At 47.2% G+C, this 18,289-nt stretch overlaps 1 protein-coding gene across 7 annotated transcripts in view; it reads left to right on the plus strand.

The window, feature by feature from the left end:
• COBLL1 (cordon-bleu WH2 repeat protein like 1) overlaps window positions 1-17,703 on the plus strand; it is a 777,739-nt gene extending 760,036 nt beyond the window's left edge. For all 7 annotated transcript variants that reach the window (XM_069616309.1, XM_069616308.1, XM_069616306.1 and 4 more), the window contains one exon: window positions 15,129-17,703. In XM_069616309.1, the coding sequence (XP_069472410.1) occupies window positions 15,129-15,215 (87 nt within the window). In that variant the 3' untranslated portion in view covers window positions 15,216-17,703. The remainder of the gene's footprint in view (window positions 1-15,128) is intronic.
• Window positions 17,704-18,289: the final 586 nt, after the last annotated feature.

Raw genomic sequence — 18,289 nt, forward strand, 5'->3', positions numbered from 1 at the left:
GTGTTTGAACAACCCAAGATCACTTAAACTGTTTGTGAGGACCTACTCGATGCCCGCCAAGGTTCCTTAGTTATGCTCTCTTACATATCTATGTTCAAAACCTTGGCGGCTGAAGCTGGATGGCCCTAACAGGCACAATATGCAATTTATAGACGTGAGTTAAGAGAAGAAATTAAAGATGAGCTGGCACACTCTGCCAGGCTGCCCTTTCTCGGATCTGTTCTCTTCGGTTCTTGAAATAGAGTATCGACTCCAAGAGAGAAGAAGTGAAAGAAGAAAGCATCAGGGTGTTCCCTCTTTCAGGGACTCCTCTCACCCCCCCCCCCAGCTTCCACTCCTTCCACCTCTAAAGAAGCAATGGAAATTGGAGCGGCCAGGACTCCACTCTCGGCAGAAGAAAGGAGACTCTGCAGAGAAAAAGGTATTTGGGCTAACTGTGAAACTGAAAAACATCTCCTGCGGGACTGCCCCGAAGTTCCTCCACGTTGATCGGGAAATAATCGCCCTCGGCTCTAGTAGGGCCAGGTTGCCAGGGTTCTGCTCTACTCCCAGTCCCTATCTTTGTCTGTCTCGTCGTCTGTAGTTCCAAAGACTCTCACCTCATGGTACTGACTGTTCGAGTTGACATCAACCTCAAACAGATCGAAGCTTTGGCACTTCTCGATTGTGGGGCGGCGGGGAATTTTGTCAACACTATCTGGGAAGAGAAAGTGGGTCTACAAAGAATCAGTCGGAAGGAAGGCCAGAAAGTAGAAGCAGTTGATGGTACTCCACTTTCATCATGACCCATAACTCACACCACCGAAGATCTACTGGTTACGATATTTTAACACACGGAGCGCATACAGTTCAACATTACTCGTGTTGCCCATTTTACGATTATCCTGTTGATCACCTGGCTTAGGAAACATAATCCTCACATCGATTGGACCAGAAACCAGATTGGTTTTGTCTCAGACTACTGTAAACAGCACTGCCTTCCTCTCACGACCTACAGCAGGGGTCACACAATGTCGTGGTTCAGGATGGTCCCATCGTGGTGCATGCTCTCCCACAGGAATTGGTGCATTATCACCAGGTGTTTACCGAAAAGATTCTGGTAGAACTACCTCCACACAGACCAGAGGACTGCGCCATTGACCTGATACCCAAAGCCCTGGTTCCGTTTGGTCGTATGTTTTCTCTTTCCCATGCTGAGAAACAGGCCCTGCGGGGATACCTTGACAGTAATCTCCATAACGGTCTCATTCAACACTCCAAATCCCCCGCAGGAGATTTGCTTTTTTACATCCCTCTCCATAACGGTCTCATTCAACACTCCAAATCCCCCACAGGAGCTTTGCTTTTTTACATCCCTAAGCGAGATTTGGCAGAACGTGGCCCTGCATTGATTACAGGGGTTTAAATAAAGTCACCATAAGAGACAGTTACCCGATGCCCTTGATCACTGACATTATTGAGTCAGTTCATGGCGCAAAGGTGTTCACCATGTTTGACCTACGGAGCACTTACCATTTGCTCAGGATACGATCAGGGGAAGAATGAAAAACAGCTTTTCGCACACCATTTGGTCTATACGAATACAAGGTAATGCCATTCGGTCTGGTTAACGGCCGAGCTGTTTTCCAGCGATTTATGGATAGAATGTTTTCAGACCACATGTTTGTCTGTGATCGTATACCTAGATGATATTCTGATTTTTTTCAATTAATCCACAAGACACCACAAACACGTCCTGGAAGTCCTCATTCGCCTGCAGGAAAACTACTTTTGGCCAAACCTGAGAAGTGTATCTTCGGGGTGTCTTCAATACCCTATTTGGGTTTCATCTTGTTGGAACAAGGCATAACCATGGACAAGAGAAAGGTGTTGGCCATACTGAAATGGCCTGCCCCAACCTCGGTTAAGGAGGTACAAAGGTTTTTGGGATTGGCAAACTTTCACCGCCGTTTCACTCCAGGGTTTTCAGAAGTAGTTTTGCCAATCACCGCCCTTCTCGAGAAGAGTTCTGTGAATTTCCAGTGTTCAGTCTCGGTTGAAAAGCGTTTTCAACATCTCAAAGGACTCTTCAGCTCAGCTCCCATCCTAAGACAACCCTACCAGGACCACCGGTTCATTGTGGACTTGGACGTCTCGGCAGCGGCCATTGGGGCAGTACTGCTTCAAGAGGACAATGGGGTGGAATACCCCATTGCTTACCTATCATGTACTCACACTGCCAGCCAGCGTAACTACTCTGTTCTGGAAAAAGAACTATTAACAATGAAACAAGCCTGGGAGGAATGGCGACACCTTCTTCAAGGTAGTGTACACACTTTTCTCATTAGGAACGATCACAAAAACCTTAGAGTCCTGCAGTCTATGGAATGTATCAATTCACACCAAGCCAGGTGGGCACACTTCTTCACCCAGTAGGACTTTTAAATCTTGCATCTGCCGGGCAGCCAAAACACTCTGGCAGATGCTCTCTCTCGCAGGGGTTTTTCGGAGACCACACTCAACCACCCAGCGGAGCACTTGTTTCCCAGGAAGAGATTTCTGGCACACATAAACATTTTCCTACAGCAGGTCAGAGAAGCTACTATTTTGGAGCAACGGTCTAGTTCTGCCAAACCCAGCAAGCATTTCAAAGAAAAGGAGGGCCTATGGTTCTGGAAGGACAGCCTGTACATTCCCGCCGGAACTCTCCGCCGGAAGATTCTAAATTGGTGACATGACAACAAGACAGCAGGACACAGGGGTCAGTCGGGTACATTGGATCTCATATGCCGATCGTTCTACTGGCCCAATCTCAAGCACGAAGTAGTAAGATATGTGAAGGTAAGTCCAGTATGTGCAAAGAGCAAGTATTCCCCGGGTAGTTCCATCGGTCTTCTGGAATAGGGCTCACCTCCCACTAGTCCATGGGGTTAGGTGTCAGCCGACTTCATAGTGGATCCCCCTAAGTCTCGGTCTTGTACTTGCCTAATGGTCACCATCAATACTTTCACCAAGATGGCTTATTTTTCCCCCTTCCAGGAGTTCCCACTGCGGCTGAGATGGCAGATGTATTTGTTTGAGACAGCTTTCGTCCTCATGGATTACCAGACAAGATAACATCTGACAGAGGTTGCATCCTTAGCTAATGCCCTAATACAACATGGCTTCACACAACTCAATGTCCTCCCTACCCACCAGAAAGGCAGAATTATTGACTGGGTAGCGACCTACAACTGCAACACAATCTGTAAGAACCCCCAACCTCTTGCATGGACAGACCACCATCTCATCCTTCTTGAAATTAACACCAATCCTGTAGCACCTAATAAATGCCACATGGCACCAGCCTGTCCTACCAGAAACAAACGCAACATTACTGCTGAGGCCCTACTACCCCTGATCCTACCCACCCTTAATGCACTCCCACCCAATGCTGATCTAAACCTACTGATTGACACCTTCAATGACTCCATGGCTAATTGCGATGGATACCATTGCTCCTCTAAAATTGTGCAAAGTTAAACCAAGAGCTCATTTGAACTCGTGGTACACCCCCGAACTCAAGCTACTCAGAAAAAAGAAAGCTAAGGCACAACTCTTAGGGAAAACCAATCCCTCTGCGGAAAATAAAACTATTCTCATGAACATATCTTCTCTATACAAAAATGAGATAATTCGCTCCAAAAAAGATGCTTACAACTTCAGGATTGATCAGGCTGGGTCCTGCACCAAAGAATTATTCAAAATTCTAAAAGAGCTAGAAAATCCCAATCCACCCACAGGCACCTGCTTGAAAGATAAACCGTGGTGCACCAGTATCCAAGACGCCCTTAACACCAAAATCACAGGACTCCAAACTAAAATTGAGGACAAACGTCAACAACTCTCCAACAACAAGTTTACCAACCCTAGCTCACCAACGCCCGTTAGCACCAAATCAGTCTTCACATTCAAGAAAGTAAGTACGGTAGAAGTTCAAAAAATCATCCCATCCTTAAAACCTTCGAAATGCAAAGGGGACAGCTGTCCCGCCCAGATCATAAAAGACGCAGCCAGAGATCTATCACCCTTCATCACCAAACTATCATTCACCCATAACTCAGTCCCCAGCAATCAAAAACAATCATGGGTTCTCCCTCACTAGACCCAGCTATACCCACCAACTATAGACCCATCACCAGAGTCCCATTCCTATTAAAAGTCCTGGATAGAGTCGCTTATCTCCAAATTCAGGAATATCTGGAATCTAACCAACTACTAGGAATACGTCAATCTGGCTTCAGGCTTCAGGTCTCAACACGGAACAGAAACTGTCCTTGTTGACCTCAAAAGTCAGATTGATGAAATCAAAGACAAAGGTAACGCTGTGATCCTACTCCTCTTAGACCTCTCTGCGGCCTTCGATCTGGTCGATCACAAAATTCTCTGCAGCCACCTAGCCACCGCAGCTCACTTCTACCCTTAGGCCGTCACTTGAATAGAATCCTTTTTGGCAAACAGAACCATGCAAGTTTTCTCCACTTCAGCTGCTGCAGACCCCATCCCTATCTCATGCGGGGTCCCAAAAGGCTCTTGTGTCTCCCCTACTTTGTATAACATATTTACAAAGCCACTATTTGACCAATTGGACCGTCTGGGTGTCACCTACACGAACTATGCAGATGACACTCAGATACTCCTCACCATTACAGGGAATTACCATGCTGACGTCACCCGGATTAACAAAATATTCTCCATCATTCAGGCATGGATGGCCTCTGCCTGAATGATGAGAAGACGGAGCTCCTCCTTGTCGGTTCGCCTAATAACCTGGCCAAACTTAATCCTAATTACAACAGCATCATTATCGATGGTCACACCATCCCCATTGCCAAAAGTGTAAAAACTCTCGACTTTTACCTTGATGCCAACTCCAACCTCTCCAAACAAACTAACATGATCGCCTCAGCCTCCGCCTACACCGGCAAGCTTATCAGGGCCAGTAGACCCTTCCTGTCATCTAATAGTTGCCTCACTCTTGCTAGAGCCCTAATACAGTCTAAACTGGACTATTGCAACAGCCTATACCTAGGTGCTAACCAATCTATAATTAACAAATTACAGAGACTTCAAAACAACGCACTACGTGCTGCACTTAACATACCCAGGCGAGAGCACATCTCCAATGCTAGGAAATCGTGAAAATGGCTCTCCATAGGTCAAAAAATTGATCTGAAAACCATCTGCCTCACATACAAGACATTAAACCACCTAGCCCCACCTTATCTCACCAATAAATTTACCATGAAACCCGCCAACAGAACCACCAGATCCTCCAACACTTTATGCTTGACAGTGCCTAGATTCTCCTTAAAAAGAGTTGGATTTGCCAGCTTCACAGTACTCGCCTCCCAACTCTGGAACACCCTACCAGTCAACATTAAAACTATTGAATCCTTCCAGATCTTCCGGAAACATGTTATCGGTTGGCTCCTGAACAATGAGTAGTACCACTGAAATATGTTACACCTCCCTCTGCTCAACTATGTTTGTGTACTCTGTAAACTGTTGTATATTGAAATTGTATATATCACACTATGTAACCGCCTTCTTTAAGCGCCCTTCCACCTCTGAGTTTGGAGCGCTATACAAATAAACAAAACAAACAAACAAGAGGTAGTCAATACACTTCCAAATTGTGGAAAGCCCTGTGTCACCAACCGGGAATGGAAAGAGCTTTGTCATCAGGATTCCACCCCAAACCCAACAGGCAGACGGAACCCCTGAATGCTACTCTAGGACAGTATCTTCGCTGTTACAGTAACCAACAAGACGATTGGGTGCCTTTGCTACCAACTGCTGAATTTGCTTACGAAAACTCAAAACACACTGCCATAGGCGAGTCTCCATTCTACTGTACTTATGGTTTTCATCCCCGAAGCATTTTCACAATCTGGATGGGACAGACCATCCTGTCGGCCATCGATGCCACTCTGGCTAAAATCTCGGAAGCTCAAGAATCAGCACAACAAAGCCTTGAAGCTAGTCTAAGGACCTACAAGCGGCAGGCTGATCGTCCTCACCAGGATTACCCAGACTGGGATGTTGGCTCTAAGGTGTGGCTCTCAACTAAATTTCAACCTCTTTGGCTGTCTCCTCATTTTCTGGGATCTTTTCTCATTCTTGCTAAGATCAACCCAGTAGCTTTTAAGGTCAAACTACCTCCCAATCTCAAACGCATCCATCATGTCTTTCATTATTCTCTCCTCAAACCTTTGTTTCTGATACATCCTGCCAGCCAGTCTCCAACTATAAACACCTTCAAGGCAGTCCTGATGTGGAGTATGAGGTCTCCCGCATTTACGATTCTAGATACCGTAGGGGTCGCCTTGAATATCTGATCAGCTGGAAAGGGTACCCCAGGTCGGAGGATTCTTGGGAACCCTCTTCCTTTGTTCACGTCCCCACTTTATGTGCCAAATTCCACTGGGCACACCCAGTTAAACCTGCATCTAAGTGGGGGCATACTGTCATACGCCCAGGCGCCTGGCGTGTATGGCAGCACTGGAGACTGGGCGGCCATTAATAATTCCACCACATTTTTTCCCACATGGTTTGGTTGTGGTCTAGTCTTTTTTTTAATATGGCAGCTGCTGGGAGGTTCTTATTCCCTGAACTCCCAGCAGCCGATGCATTGCAACAATTAGGTCTGCTCTCCTCCTTTTGTGGTTAATGCGCAAGTCGTCCACTCTCCTTTTCCTTGCTCCGTTTGTATTTTCATTCGGAATGTTTATGCTCCGAGCAGCCGGCTTTCTTCCCGGCCTCGGTTCCCGTGGGTCTTTTCCTACCCCCACGCTATCTCTTTCTCATTCCTTTCCCGAAAGCCTTTCGGCGGTCTCTCCCACATTACCTCTTCTGTCACTTCCCCGTTTGTTAGCTGAGTACTTTCACCTGCAGTGCTTCCTCTCCTGCAGTGCTTCTTGTATTCTTACCGCATCCCAGGGCGAGCCTGTCAGCTCACGGACATCACTACTCTTATCTGCATCCTGTCGTCATTACTGTCTGTGCTCCCTTCTGGGATCCCTTCTCAGCCCACATCCAGCCAGCAAACACACAAAGCCATCCAGTAGCCCGCCAAAAGCTTCTGCTTTCCTGAGCACTGGAAGTCCTTATAGGAATTCCCTGCCCTCGCAGGCCAGGGAGAAGGCTAAAGAACAAGATGACAAAAGGACAGGTGAAAAACCATGTGGCACAGCCATGTTAGGACACTAGCCACAGTTATTAGCCAAAGACGGTAAATCTAAAATGAAAAGTCCCAAAAAGTGGGAAAAAGTCACTGCTGCCACCAGCTTATCCTTTTAGCACACTTAGAGTCACCAAACATCCTCTGAGTGTTAGTCTAGGGCAAAACAAAAAGTGTACTCCATTGTACTGCAGTGTAAGCTGCTTTGTACAATGATAACATTTAACTCAAGTGATACAAAGTAACCAAAAGTAGTAACACAGTAATACGACTAAGGGAAACAATGTTTTCCATTACACAGAGACTGAAGGACATGTCATTTTCCCCATAACATATGGGCAAAAGCCAGTGCAGTGAAGCGTAGCTTCACTGTACTGCAGAAAGAGCAGGTCAAAATAGAAATAAAAGCAAAAGGTTTGGGTGTTCCATACAGATGGAAGGAAAGGGTGCAAGAAAGAGAAATCTTTCGTAACAGAGATGTCAGGAAGGCTCCTGCCACACACCATGCTAGAGCCATAGGGAGACTAAGAAACTCTAGTATCTACCCCTCTGGCGTGGTCTTCTTAACATGATTGTTTTAGTCTTTAAATCAGACTTAGCTTTTTAATTGAGGTTCATTCGCCCTCAGTAGTGGCCAATAAAGTTATTGGGCCTCATTACGAGTCTGGCGGTAGCCATGCCTGAAAAACTGTCAGGCTGACGCCGGACCCGTAATATCATTCTGCCTCTGTGATTGCCGGAATCACCGGGGCATTACAACCCCGGTGACCCGGTAATTCCGGAGGCGGAATTCTGTAAATCCCCATTCCCGATGGGGACCATGGAAACACTGGTTCCGTCTATGACAGAGCCGGTGTTTCCATGTCCGCCTGCAGGCGGGTGGTGTTAATACCACCAGGTGACACCTCCTGCCTGCAGGACTCTGAATCAGCCGGTCCCCAAAGAATGGTGGCAGCGTTTTTACCAGACCGGCAGGGTCGTAATGAGGCCCATTGTCTTGCCTCAATACTGTTCGGGAATTAGCTTTCTCCAGCATGCGGTCTGGCATGGATTCACATGCTCATGAATATTCCCCATCGTCAGACTGGGAATCCTCTGTAAAGAAAAAATCAGTTTCAGTTTCGTTTCTGAACTGTCTTTCTCCTAATAACCAATCAATGGTCTCTGGGTCATACTGCCCCGGCCAATGACTGCCCTCTACCTAAGCCCCTCCTCTGGCAGCCATCTACAGATTTTTACTGCACGTTCAAATGTTGGGAGTCCTCGTGCTTAGCTCTTGAGCTTTTACTGCGTATTGCCTTTTTTCAAAGAGTTTACCCTTGTTTTTTCAGTCAAATTGAGCCTTAAACTCCACCGATTCATCTTTCCGATTAACGGGGACCCGTTTCAGAAATCTCTACGCCCCTCAAGGGTGAATTTTCATCGAATTTCACTTCTTGGAGGATTCCAGAAGATCTTTGAGGCCTACCCCTCGTGGTCATGGCCGAAGACAAGGGAGACTCGACGCCTCTGTTTAGGATCTGCCCAGTATGTGTACTACAGAACGTCTTCAAGGGGATGGCCACTCCCGGTGCCTCTACTGCCTGCACGCAGACAAATTGCACGTGGAGGAGGTGTGTGCGTTCTGCAAGGACATGTCCTCCCGTACCATGAAGGACCGTCACAAGTGACTCGCTGACTGGCTGGAGACGAAGGGCCCAGCGGCAGGTGAGCCCCATACTTCTCCCAAGAGAAAATCTGAGCGGTCTTCTAAGACCTTTGAGGGCGCTTTGGCGACGGGGGCCCAACATAAGGCAAAGCACTGCGATTCCGCGGGCACCGGGACCACTGTTGGTATGGACTCTGCGGCTGCCAGGTCAGGCGCAGCATCGCCGACACCGTGAACCATGAGCCAACGCTACGGCTTGACGAAAAGGAAGTCGGACAACCCAGGTAAGATACTGGAGAAGACCCGGTCAGCTCTGACGTAGAAAGCCAAGGGGGAGCGAGGCAGTGGCCCTCCCCGCATGGTGAAGGCATCAGACTTTGATTGAGGGAGTGGTAGCATCCCTGGCGAAGACCGCAGAGGCGGCACCAGTGGAGATGGCCCCCAAGCCAAGAGTTTCCCTGCCCACCCGGAGGGAATCGTCTTTCCTGCCCATCGAAAAGACCTCTGTGAAGCCCCGTGCCGAGAAGAAGTGGGGGTACGATAGTCCTACCGGACTCAGTTATCTCCTCCGAGGACGAGCTTTTGGGCCTCAAGTCAGTTCTTGACCAGAAGTTTGTCGAGGACAGATCCTACAGGAAGGACCCTGATGAGGCGGACGTGGAGAGCGACGAGGGAGATGACAAGGAACGGCAGGTCAACATGGAGCCTGAAGACACCACGCTGCTGCCGAAGCTCCCGTTGCAACCGCTGCCACCACCGACAGACAGGTCGGAGGACATCATACTAGCCCTGCACACCCTGTGCTCATAAATAAGGACAAGGATGCCTTTGCCTGCAGCGGATGATCCAGCGGCACCTGGACTGTCAGGAAGCCCTCCATCCAAGCAGAGGTGGGTCCATCCACCCCCACCCTGCCATCCTCCACCCCCACACCGGGCTTCTCCTCCCGATGAAATTGGCTCGTTTCACGCCATGATCACTAGGGCCTCAGAGCTTTTTCAGCTATGCCCCGAAGAGCAGAAGAAGGAGGGATTCCTTTATCAGTGACGAGAGGCCAAGCGGAAGACCGTGCTCTCGGTCCCGCTGTTGAACAACATCTGGGACAAAGGGCTGTCCCTCCGGAAGAACCCATCCTCGGCCCTGACGAAGAGAGACCGGTACGAGAAGTAGTACCGGGTTCCAGACTCTGCACCTATGTGCCTCAGAGTGCAGCCGTCCCCGGACTCAGTGGTCTCCGCAACGGCCAAGAAGAAATCTGCAGGGGCGATGGCATCGACTTCCACTTCCCCGCCGGACGGCGAGGGGAAGAAGCTGGACACCATGGGACGTCGGGTCATCTCGTTGACGGCGAAGACCATTAAGGTGGCCAACGCTCTCGCTATCGTGGCCCACTACAATAGGGAGCTGTGGTTTAAAATCGCCCCCCTCCTGGACTTCTTCTCAGATGACAAGAGGGCAGAGGCCCTTGAAATCTTGCAAGAAGGCCAGGTGGCTTCGGATAACGCCATCACGGTGGCCACGGACATAGCCGACACAGTCTTCCGCTAGATGGTCAACAGCGTTTTTCTTTCACCGGTGTGGTTGGCTCAGGACCAACGACTTCTGTGAAGACGTACAGGCAAGGGTACCGGACATGCCCTTCGACATGAACAACTTGTTCGGCAAGGCACTGGACGAGTTACTGCAGGCCATCAAGGCAGACACCGAGACGGCCCGTGCCTTGGGCACGCTCCATCAATGACGCCATCCTTTCGGCCCTCCGGATGCAAGTCACAAGGTGCCTCCAAAGGATTCGGCAGCAGCTCTTCTTCATACCATCAAGTGGCCCGTTCTTCGTCCCAGGAAGCCTACAGAGGCCGCAGCAAGGCCAGAAGACATCGTCGTCATCGCTGCCAATGGGCCCAAGGTGGTAAGGCCTCAGCCAAGCAGGACTGAACCGGCCAGTGACGTCGGGCCCCCACCCGGGCACCCCGGTGGGAGGCCGTCTGGCGAACTGCGTCGGCGTGTGGAAGTCCATCACCACCGACTGTTGGGTGCTGGATGCCCTGGCCCACGGACGCACTCTGGAGTTCCAAGGGAAGTGTAACCATATCCCACCTGTGGCCAGGAAAGAAAACCACATTCTGCAGCTTCTGCTGGAGGTGCGCGCAGTGCTAAAATAGGGCACAATAGAACTCGTCCCAAAGAGGCTCTGGGGCTCCGGAGTATACACGCGGTACTTCCTCGTCCAAAAGAAGACCGGCAGTTGGCGGCCCATTCTAGATTTTCGCCACCTCATCAAATGCATACAATCCCAGAAGTTCCGGATGGTCACCCTTCAGCATGTGCTGGGACAGCTGGAGGAAGGTGACTTCCTGTCGTCACTGGACTTGGAGGATGCTTATTTCCACATCCCCATTCACAAGGGACATCGAAAGTTTCTGCGCTTCGTGGTCCAAGGGCGGCACTACCAATTCAAGGCCCTTCCCTTCGGTTTGAAGTCAGCCCCAAGGGTCTTCACCAAGTGCCTGGCACAGGTGGCGGCGCGGCTGCCCCTGCAGGGGATCCACGTCTACCCCTATCTGGACGATTGGCTCATCCGAGCGAAGTCAAAGAAGCTCGCCATCGAACACACAGCGAGGCCTGATCTCGGAACTGGGGTTCTCAATAAACTATGCGAAGTCCTGCTTGGAGCCATCTCAGGACTCTCAGTTCCTGGGAGCCAGACTCGACACGGTGGCGCGCCTAGCTTCACCATCGGAGGACAGGGTAAAGGCCATCCTGGGTAAGCTACAATGGCTGTTGGCCATGAAGGTTGCCCGGGTGAGGTCCATCAAGTCCCTGCTCGGCATGATGTCATCATGCATCTAACTCATTCGGCTGTGCAGGCTGCGGATGCGGCCGCTGCGGGAGTTCCTCGACGCCCGTTGGATGCAAGCGGCGAGAAGCTCTGAGGACAAGATCGCATCAACGAGACATTCCGTCAAGCGATTCGATGATGGGGGGGTCCATGCGCATCTAACGGCGGGCACAGACTTTCAGACCCCAGCACATCAGGAGACTGTGACAACGGATGCCTTCCAGGAGGGATGAGGCGTGCACACTGGAAAATCTGCACGCAAGAGGCCTTTGGCTCCCAGAGGAGAAGTCGTTGCACATCAACGTCCTGGAGCTCGGGCCGTGTTTTGAGCCCTCAAGTCATTCCTTCCGTCCCTCAAGGGCAAGGTGGTGCGGGTCTTCACCGACAACACCACCATGATGTTCTACATTCGGAAGCAAGGGGGCACCAGATCCCCATCTCTCTCCAAGGAAGCGCAGGATCTATGGCACTGGGCCGTCACCCAAAGGATGTTCCTGGTACCCTTTCATCTGGCAGGAGTGAAGAACACCGTCGCCGACTCACACAGCAGGGAGCTGCGCTCTTGCCATGAGTGGGAGCTTCGGCAGGATCAGGTGGACAATGGGGCAATCCCCAGATCGATCTGTTTGCGACGGCGACGAACACCAAGTGCTTAAGGTTCGCCAGCAGGTTTCCCCAGACAGGGAGCATGAGGGATGCGTTCTCATTCCCCTGGGATGGCCTGTTTCTCTACGCGTTCCCATCATTGCCGTTGCTTCTGCAACTCATCAGTCAACTCAAGACGGTCCCGGTGCATAATGAGCCTCGTCGCACCGGCGTGGTCGAGGCAGGTTTGGTACCCGGACCTTCTGGACATGTCAGCGTCCCCTCCAGTCAAGCTTCCGACGGACGCAGATCTTCTCACCTGGGAAGGAGGTGAGATTCTGCACCACGACCCGTGGTCGCTGAACCTGCAGGCCTGGCTCCTGCAGCACTAGAATTTGGAGGATACGAGGTCCTGGCGGACTGCAAGGAGGTGGTACTTCACCAGGGCTTCTTCAACTCTTAAGTGCTACGGACATAAATGGAAGAGGTTCACCATCTGGTGCCGTGCACATAAGATAAACCCTCTATGGATTACGGCCCCTCAAGTGCTGTAGTACTTGCTGTCGCTGGCCAAGGCGGGCTGGCACACTCTTCTATCAAGATCCATCTGGCGGCTATCTCCTGCTACACCAGAACTTTGGGGCGATCGTCGCAGTGGTCGCATCGCCTGGTTAAGGAGTTCAAGAAAGGACTTTTCCACTAGTTCCCGCTGGTGAAGGCTCTGGCCCCGGCGTGGGAGTTCAATATGGTTCTGACTAGGCTCATGGGTCCTCCTTTTGAGCCTCTGCATTCGGCACCTCTGAAATTCCTATCGTGGAAGATGGCGTTCCTGGTGGTCATTACCTCCGCACGACGAGTGGGAGAGATCCAGGCCCTCTGCTGTAGGCCTCTGTACTTGACTTTCCACGCAACGGGGGTCGTGCTGAGGATGCACCCCTCCTTCATGCCCAAGGTGCCGTCGGACTTCCATCTCAACAAGCCCTTGGTGTTACCTGTTTTCTTCCCGTCGCCTTCGTCGCTGGCTGAGAGGACTTTGCACTCGCTGGATGTGGCTATAGTGCTGAAGTTCTACGTGGACCGCACAAAGAGTTTTCGGAAGACATCACAGCTGTTTGTGAACTTTGGCCCTATGAACCAAGGGAAGGCCCTCTCCAAGGCTTCCATCTCCAGGTGGCTCTCTGGCTGCATCACACACTGTCACCGGTTGGCAAACCGACCGTTGCCTGGCTGTCCGAGAGCCCATTCGACCAGACCGATTGCTGCAACTGCGGCGTTCCTGTCTAGTGTGTCCCTGCTGGACATTTGCAGGGCTGCTACATGGAGGTCGACGCACACCTTCACGAAATTCTACTGCGACAACCGGGATTCCAGGGAGGAGTCCAGAATTAGCCTAGCAGTGCTGCGCAACCTGTTCGCTTGAAGGTGAGCCTGGTGAAGAGGTAAGAGATGCTTAATGTTGAGTTGTTGAAATGCTTTATGTTGAGCCTTGCCACCTCCTGTGTTTGTGCATGTGTGCACTGCTATGTATTCTTTTATTCATGAGCATATGAATCCATACCAGACCCCATACTGGAGAAGGAACAAGTTACTTATCTGTAACTGTTGTTCTCCAGCATTGGTTTGGCATGGATTCACATGCAAACCTTCCTGCCTACCCCTCTGCGGCTTTTCTCTTGGTCCTACTGCCACTTTACTTGCTACCAAATCTGAAGATGGCTGCCAGAGGAGGGGCATATGTAGAGGGCAGTCATTGGCTGGGGCAGTATGACCCAGAGACCAGTGATTGGTTATTAGGAGAAAGACAGTACAGAAACGAAACTGAAACTGATTTTTTCTTTACCGAGGATTCCCAGCCTGACGACGGGGAATATTCATGAGCATGTGAATCCATGCCAGACCCCATGCTGGAGAACAACAGTTACAGGTAAGTAACGTGTTCCTTACCCCGTATTTTAATTTTCTTAAGAAGCAGTTTTTGATCCGCACTGATTACCCTGATCACACCCCAAGAATTCACCAACAATACAGTGCCTGGGCCACCAGTCAATCGAGCATTAACGAATGAAAGACATAAAAAGAGTTAAAATATGAGTACACTGTTCTCTTCTTTTTCTTTCCACTATTAAACAGGCAGCACACTAGCAGTGACTAGGGATAGGGCCTAACACAGCTAGGGACAGACAGAACGTTCTCTCTCCTTGTTTGCCTCGTTGTATTTCTGCTTGATGATAGGCCCAGTCAACTAGTCAAAATTTCTAGACAATTTAGAAAGTCAGTAGTGCTTTCTACAAAGTGACAGGGTAGCAGTGTTCTCATCTCCCCTTGCCTCCTGAGGCCTCATAGATCACTCACGAGCATTATATATGCCCTGTTGAGCCAATTTTGGTTTTGGGGACTGCCTGCCCTACCCTGTCTACGCCTCTGGAAAATGCCCCTTCTCATCTTTACCATCACACCAATCTCATGTAGGCATTTCACGTGTTTAGTGCTAATAATGAAGAAGAAATGCACAGAAGCTCTTGGACTCCATCATATATACTAAAAGTACCCGCTGCAGTAATGAAGGAACTATTAGTATAAAGAGGCCACTTTTCTAGGTCTTCAGCACATTGCCCAAATCACATTTTGTAGCTTACGTAATTCTGATGAGATTGTAAGCCATGTTAATTGTTTTACTAATGTCAGTGCTTTTGTTAAGTGGTCTGCACTCCATTTCTAAAGTAAAATATGACCTGAATACAATATTGGACTGTGTATTCTATAATAAGGACTTTACAATGGAACAAAATGTTTGATGCAAGACTTTTTATGAAAAACAAAAGGCAAAATGTTCACATATGCAATTTTTTTCTTAGGTGGATGTTCGATCAAACACAATCTCAATAAATGGACGACCAGGATGGGGCCGCTCCGTTTCTACGGACATACCATACAAGCATTAGCATGTCTGCGATCTACTTCATAATTTACCACCCACACTGCATAGGATGACATAATGCTAACTTTTAAAATATATGAATGTATATTCTTGTATACATTCCATTATTTGTAAAATAATATAATGTTTGCTGGATTTATTTGTTGTGGGAATATTGTTAAAGTATATATAATTTATAGATATATTTTTGTTCATTTCTGAGAAGCTTGAAAATTTGCTTCAGTCATTTCACAGAAAGGTTAAATATTTTAGGGATAAAAATGAATATATTATTTTAGACTTAATTGTTTGTAAATGTTGAAAAATGCACATGCAGAAATATGCTGCATAATCGTTTATACATTAGAATAGAGTTCTTTTGTCAAGATGCTTAATTTTGCAACTTATTAGTTTTCGTTCAAGAAAAAAGCAATTAATTGCCTCATTAAGACAGATGATATTTATTTTGTATGCCTAGACTGGTTTTCACGTGTCACTGTTCCTTTTGTATACAGAGTGAAATGTAGAAACACTTTCTAAATAGGTGCACAAATCAATAATTTCAATAGGTTGAATCCCACTGCATACGTCTCCTTCACACCCCATTAACACGTGCTATTTTTATAATATCACATATCGCCAATACCACATGTTCATTGCTTTTAAGTGAACGATTGTGTCCCCCATTATTTGCACATGGTACATTCCTGCCAGGAGCTAACATGCGAACAAACTCTTCTGACAGATTTCTGCTTGATTTAATTCTAGTATGTTATTTCTTCCCAGCGTATCAAATATTCTAACACAAGTAACTATGGGATCGCATCAGGAGTGGAAGAGCCTTTAAGTGCCATTGTGTTTGCATACAAAACCCAAAGGACTGCTCCGAGGACCTACATTTATAGAGCAGAAGAAACTGGCCAAACCCTCCTTGTAGAGTTCTCCTTTGTTCTTTCCCCACTCTGCCTTAAATATGTTGCCCTTCTTAACCTTAATCCCCCAAATCCCCTTCACTTGGTAAAGAATGCCAATCCCGCCAGTAATAATGCACCCGATACCTACACGTGACTACCTGGTGTGTATTATACTAAGGCACTATTTATTTAACCGTTGTTTTTCTCATTTGCATTGGGTGCAGGAAAGAGAAACACAAAACACATCTGTCGGGTGCTTATAGCATCATATAAGTCATGTGCGGGACAGTCCTGATTTCTAAAGACAATGTCCTACTTATTGCCCTCAGCTTCTCCTCGAACAATAAGATTGGAGTGGTTAGCATCCCTCAATCATGAACCCCCACCCTTCTCTGTTCCTAATGCCTCATCAAGGTAGCTTGCGGTGTCCCCATCTCCAAGGAGCAGCTACAAGCAGCTACCTTTCCTCCTCAAATGCTACCTATTTTAAATATTTTCTAGCAGGGAAAGTCTTAAAACTTCTGGTGACATCATTAATGTTTAACGTTATTTGATTCAAATATTATATTTATGTGTTTGTATTGTTTTTTTAGAGTAATTGGTTACGCAGGTGTGATTGACTCCTTACAAGAAAGTTAATATGGACTTGTGATGGAGTTAATTTTTGATGATCATTGGCATAATAGTTTTTGCCTTTTCTATTATTATTTTAATTTCCTTTCGATCTACCCTCATTGGTGAATTCCTCCCATAAAGAAGGAGATCAATGCTCTGTTTATGGAGAAGTAGTGACAATTCAGAAATACGATTTTGGGGAATTAACAGAATTGTTAGTCAGCACGTTTATTTTTGTAGGGAACAACTGCATGTTTTGCTTACACAAAATAATATTTAGTTCTGATTTCAGATATTAAGTAACAACCATGTGTAACATTTAAACGATGTGTAAACTGATGAATGTAAAAGAAATTGAAAGAGAAATAAATCGTCTAATGTAATCGTGTGCCTTAGAAGACAAACTTAACCAGTGCTGGCCTGCTGGTTCCAGCCGCATTTACTTGTTTCATAGTTATGGACCCATGTTTCAGCAATGCATAGTCATTTCTAGTTTTGTGTAGCACTTAACTACAATGCATCAAACGTTCATGATCTTACTCATGCGAAATATTAGAAGGCCTGCAATTCAATACAAGAAGAATGTAATTATTATTGTTTAAATGCAACCTTTCACTAGTAAAATCTGTCTACTGGGGTCCAGTCTAATCAAAAACATTTCGTGGAAGATCAATGACTACATAAGATAAGTTTGAACATTATTAGGGTGGCTATAAAGCTGTTGCTCTGGATCCCATTCTGGTGGTAAATACTTTGTCATAAAATGACACTGTACTTAAATATGTGTACTTCCCTTATAGTTTCTCAAAGGAGTTCATTTAGGTTTCCTTGGAAAAAAAAGCTGTCACGAAGGCAGCAATATTCAACAACTCACTGCTGTATAACTTATTCCAGATACTCTTTAAAATGTCTACTGTATAATGATCTGTCACTGAAATTAAAAAATTAAATTATGCTGTTAGTAAAACAAACTTTTTAAAAACATGACGAGTGGAAAGGTGTTTTTTTTTTAATTTATTATAGTGGTGTCATTTGTATATGTACCCAATGTTATCATTGACACAAAGCTTAGCCAGAAATCTAAACTTGCAGAGGATCTCTCCTGAAAAGAAATGGAACATTTTTATAAAGTAAGACCCCAAGATCAAGCATGAAATAACCATCATGCACTTGTACCTTCAGATGACGCCCGGATATCCTGCTGATGAAACACTGGGCAAGAAGTACATAAGCGAAAAGTAGTGTCATAGAACAGACATATTTAATAACTGCTTCATACAGAGCATTATACTGAGCATTTGCTGACAAAGTCCAAAAAGCTAGTCTTTGGGCTTGCAAAGTTAGTGTCTAAGATTCTAGACCTCAACAGTTTAAATAAAATAATTGGCAAAAAGTGATACCCTTATCATTCAAGTTTGACTGCACATTGAACTTAAACTGTTGATGTAAAACCTGCCTACCTTCAATACAAGGATCAAAAAGAGCTGAGTTAAACCTGATCAGCTATGTGTGCCAATTTTATATGTAAACTATTGAAAAGAGTTTTCAATATTTTACTAAATTGGGGCAC

The sequence above is a fragment of the Ambystoma mexicanum genome, chromosome 9 (assembly GCF_040938575.1).
Source record: "Ambystoma mexicanum isolate Mex_15411 chromosome 9, UKY_AmexF1_1, whole genome shotgun sequence".
Classification (NCBI taxonomy): domain Eukaryota; kingdom Metazoa; phylum Chordata; class Amphibia; order Caudata; family Ambystomatidae; genus Ambystoma; species Ambystoma mexicanum.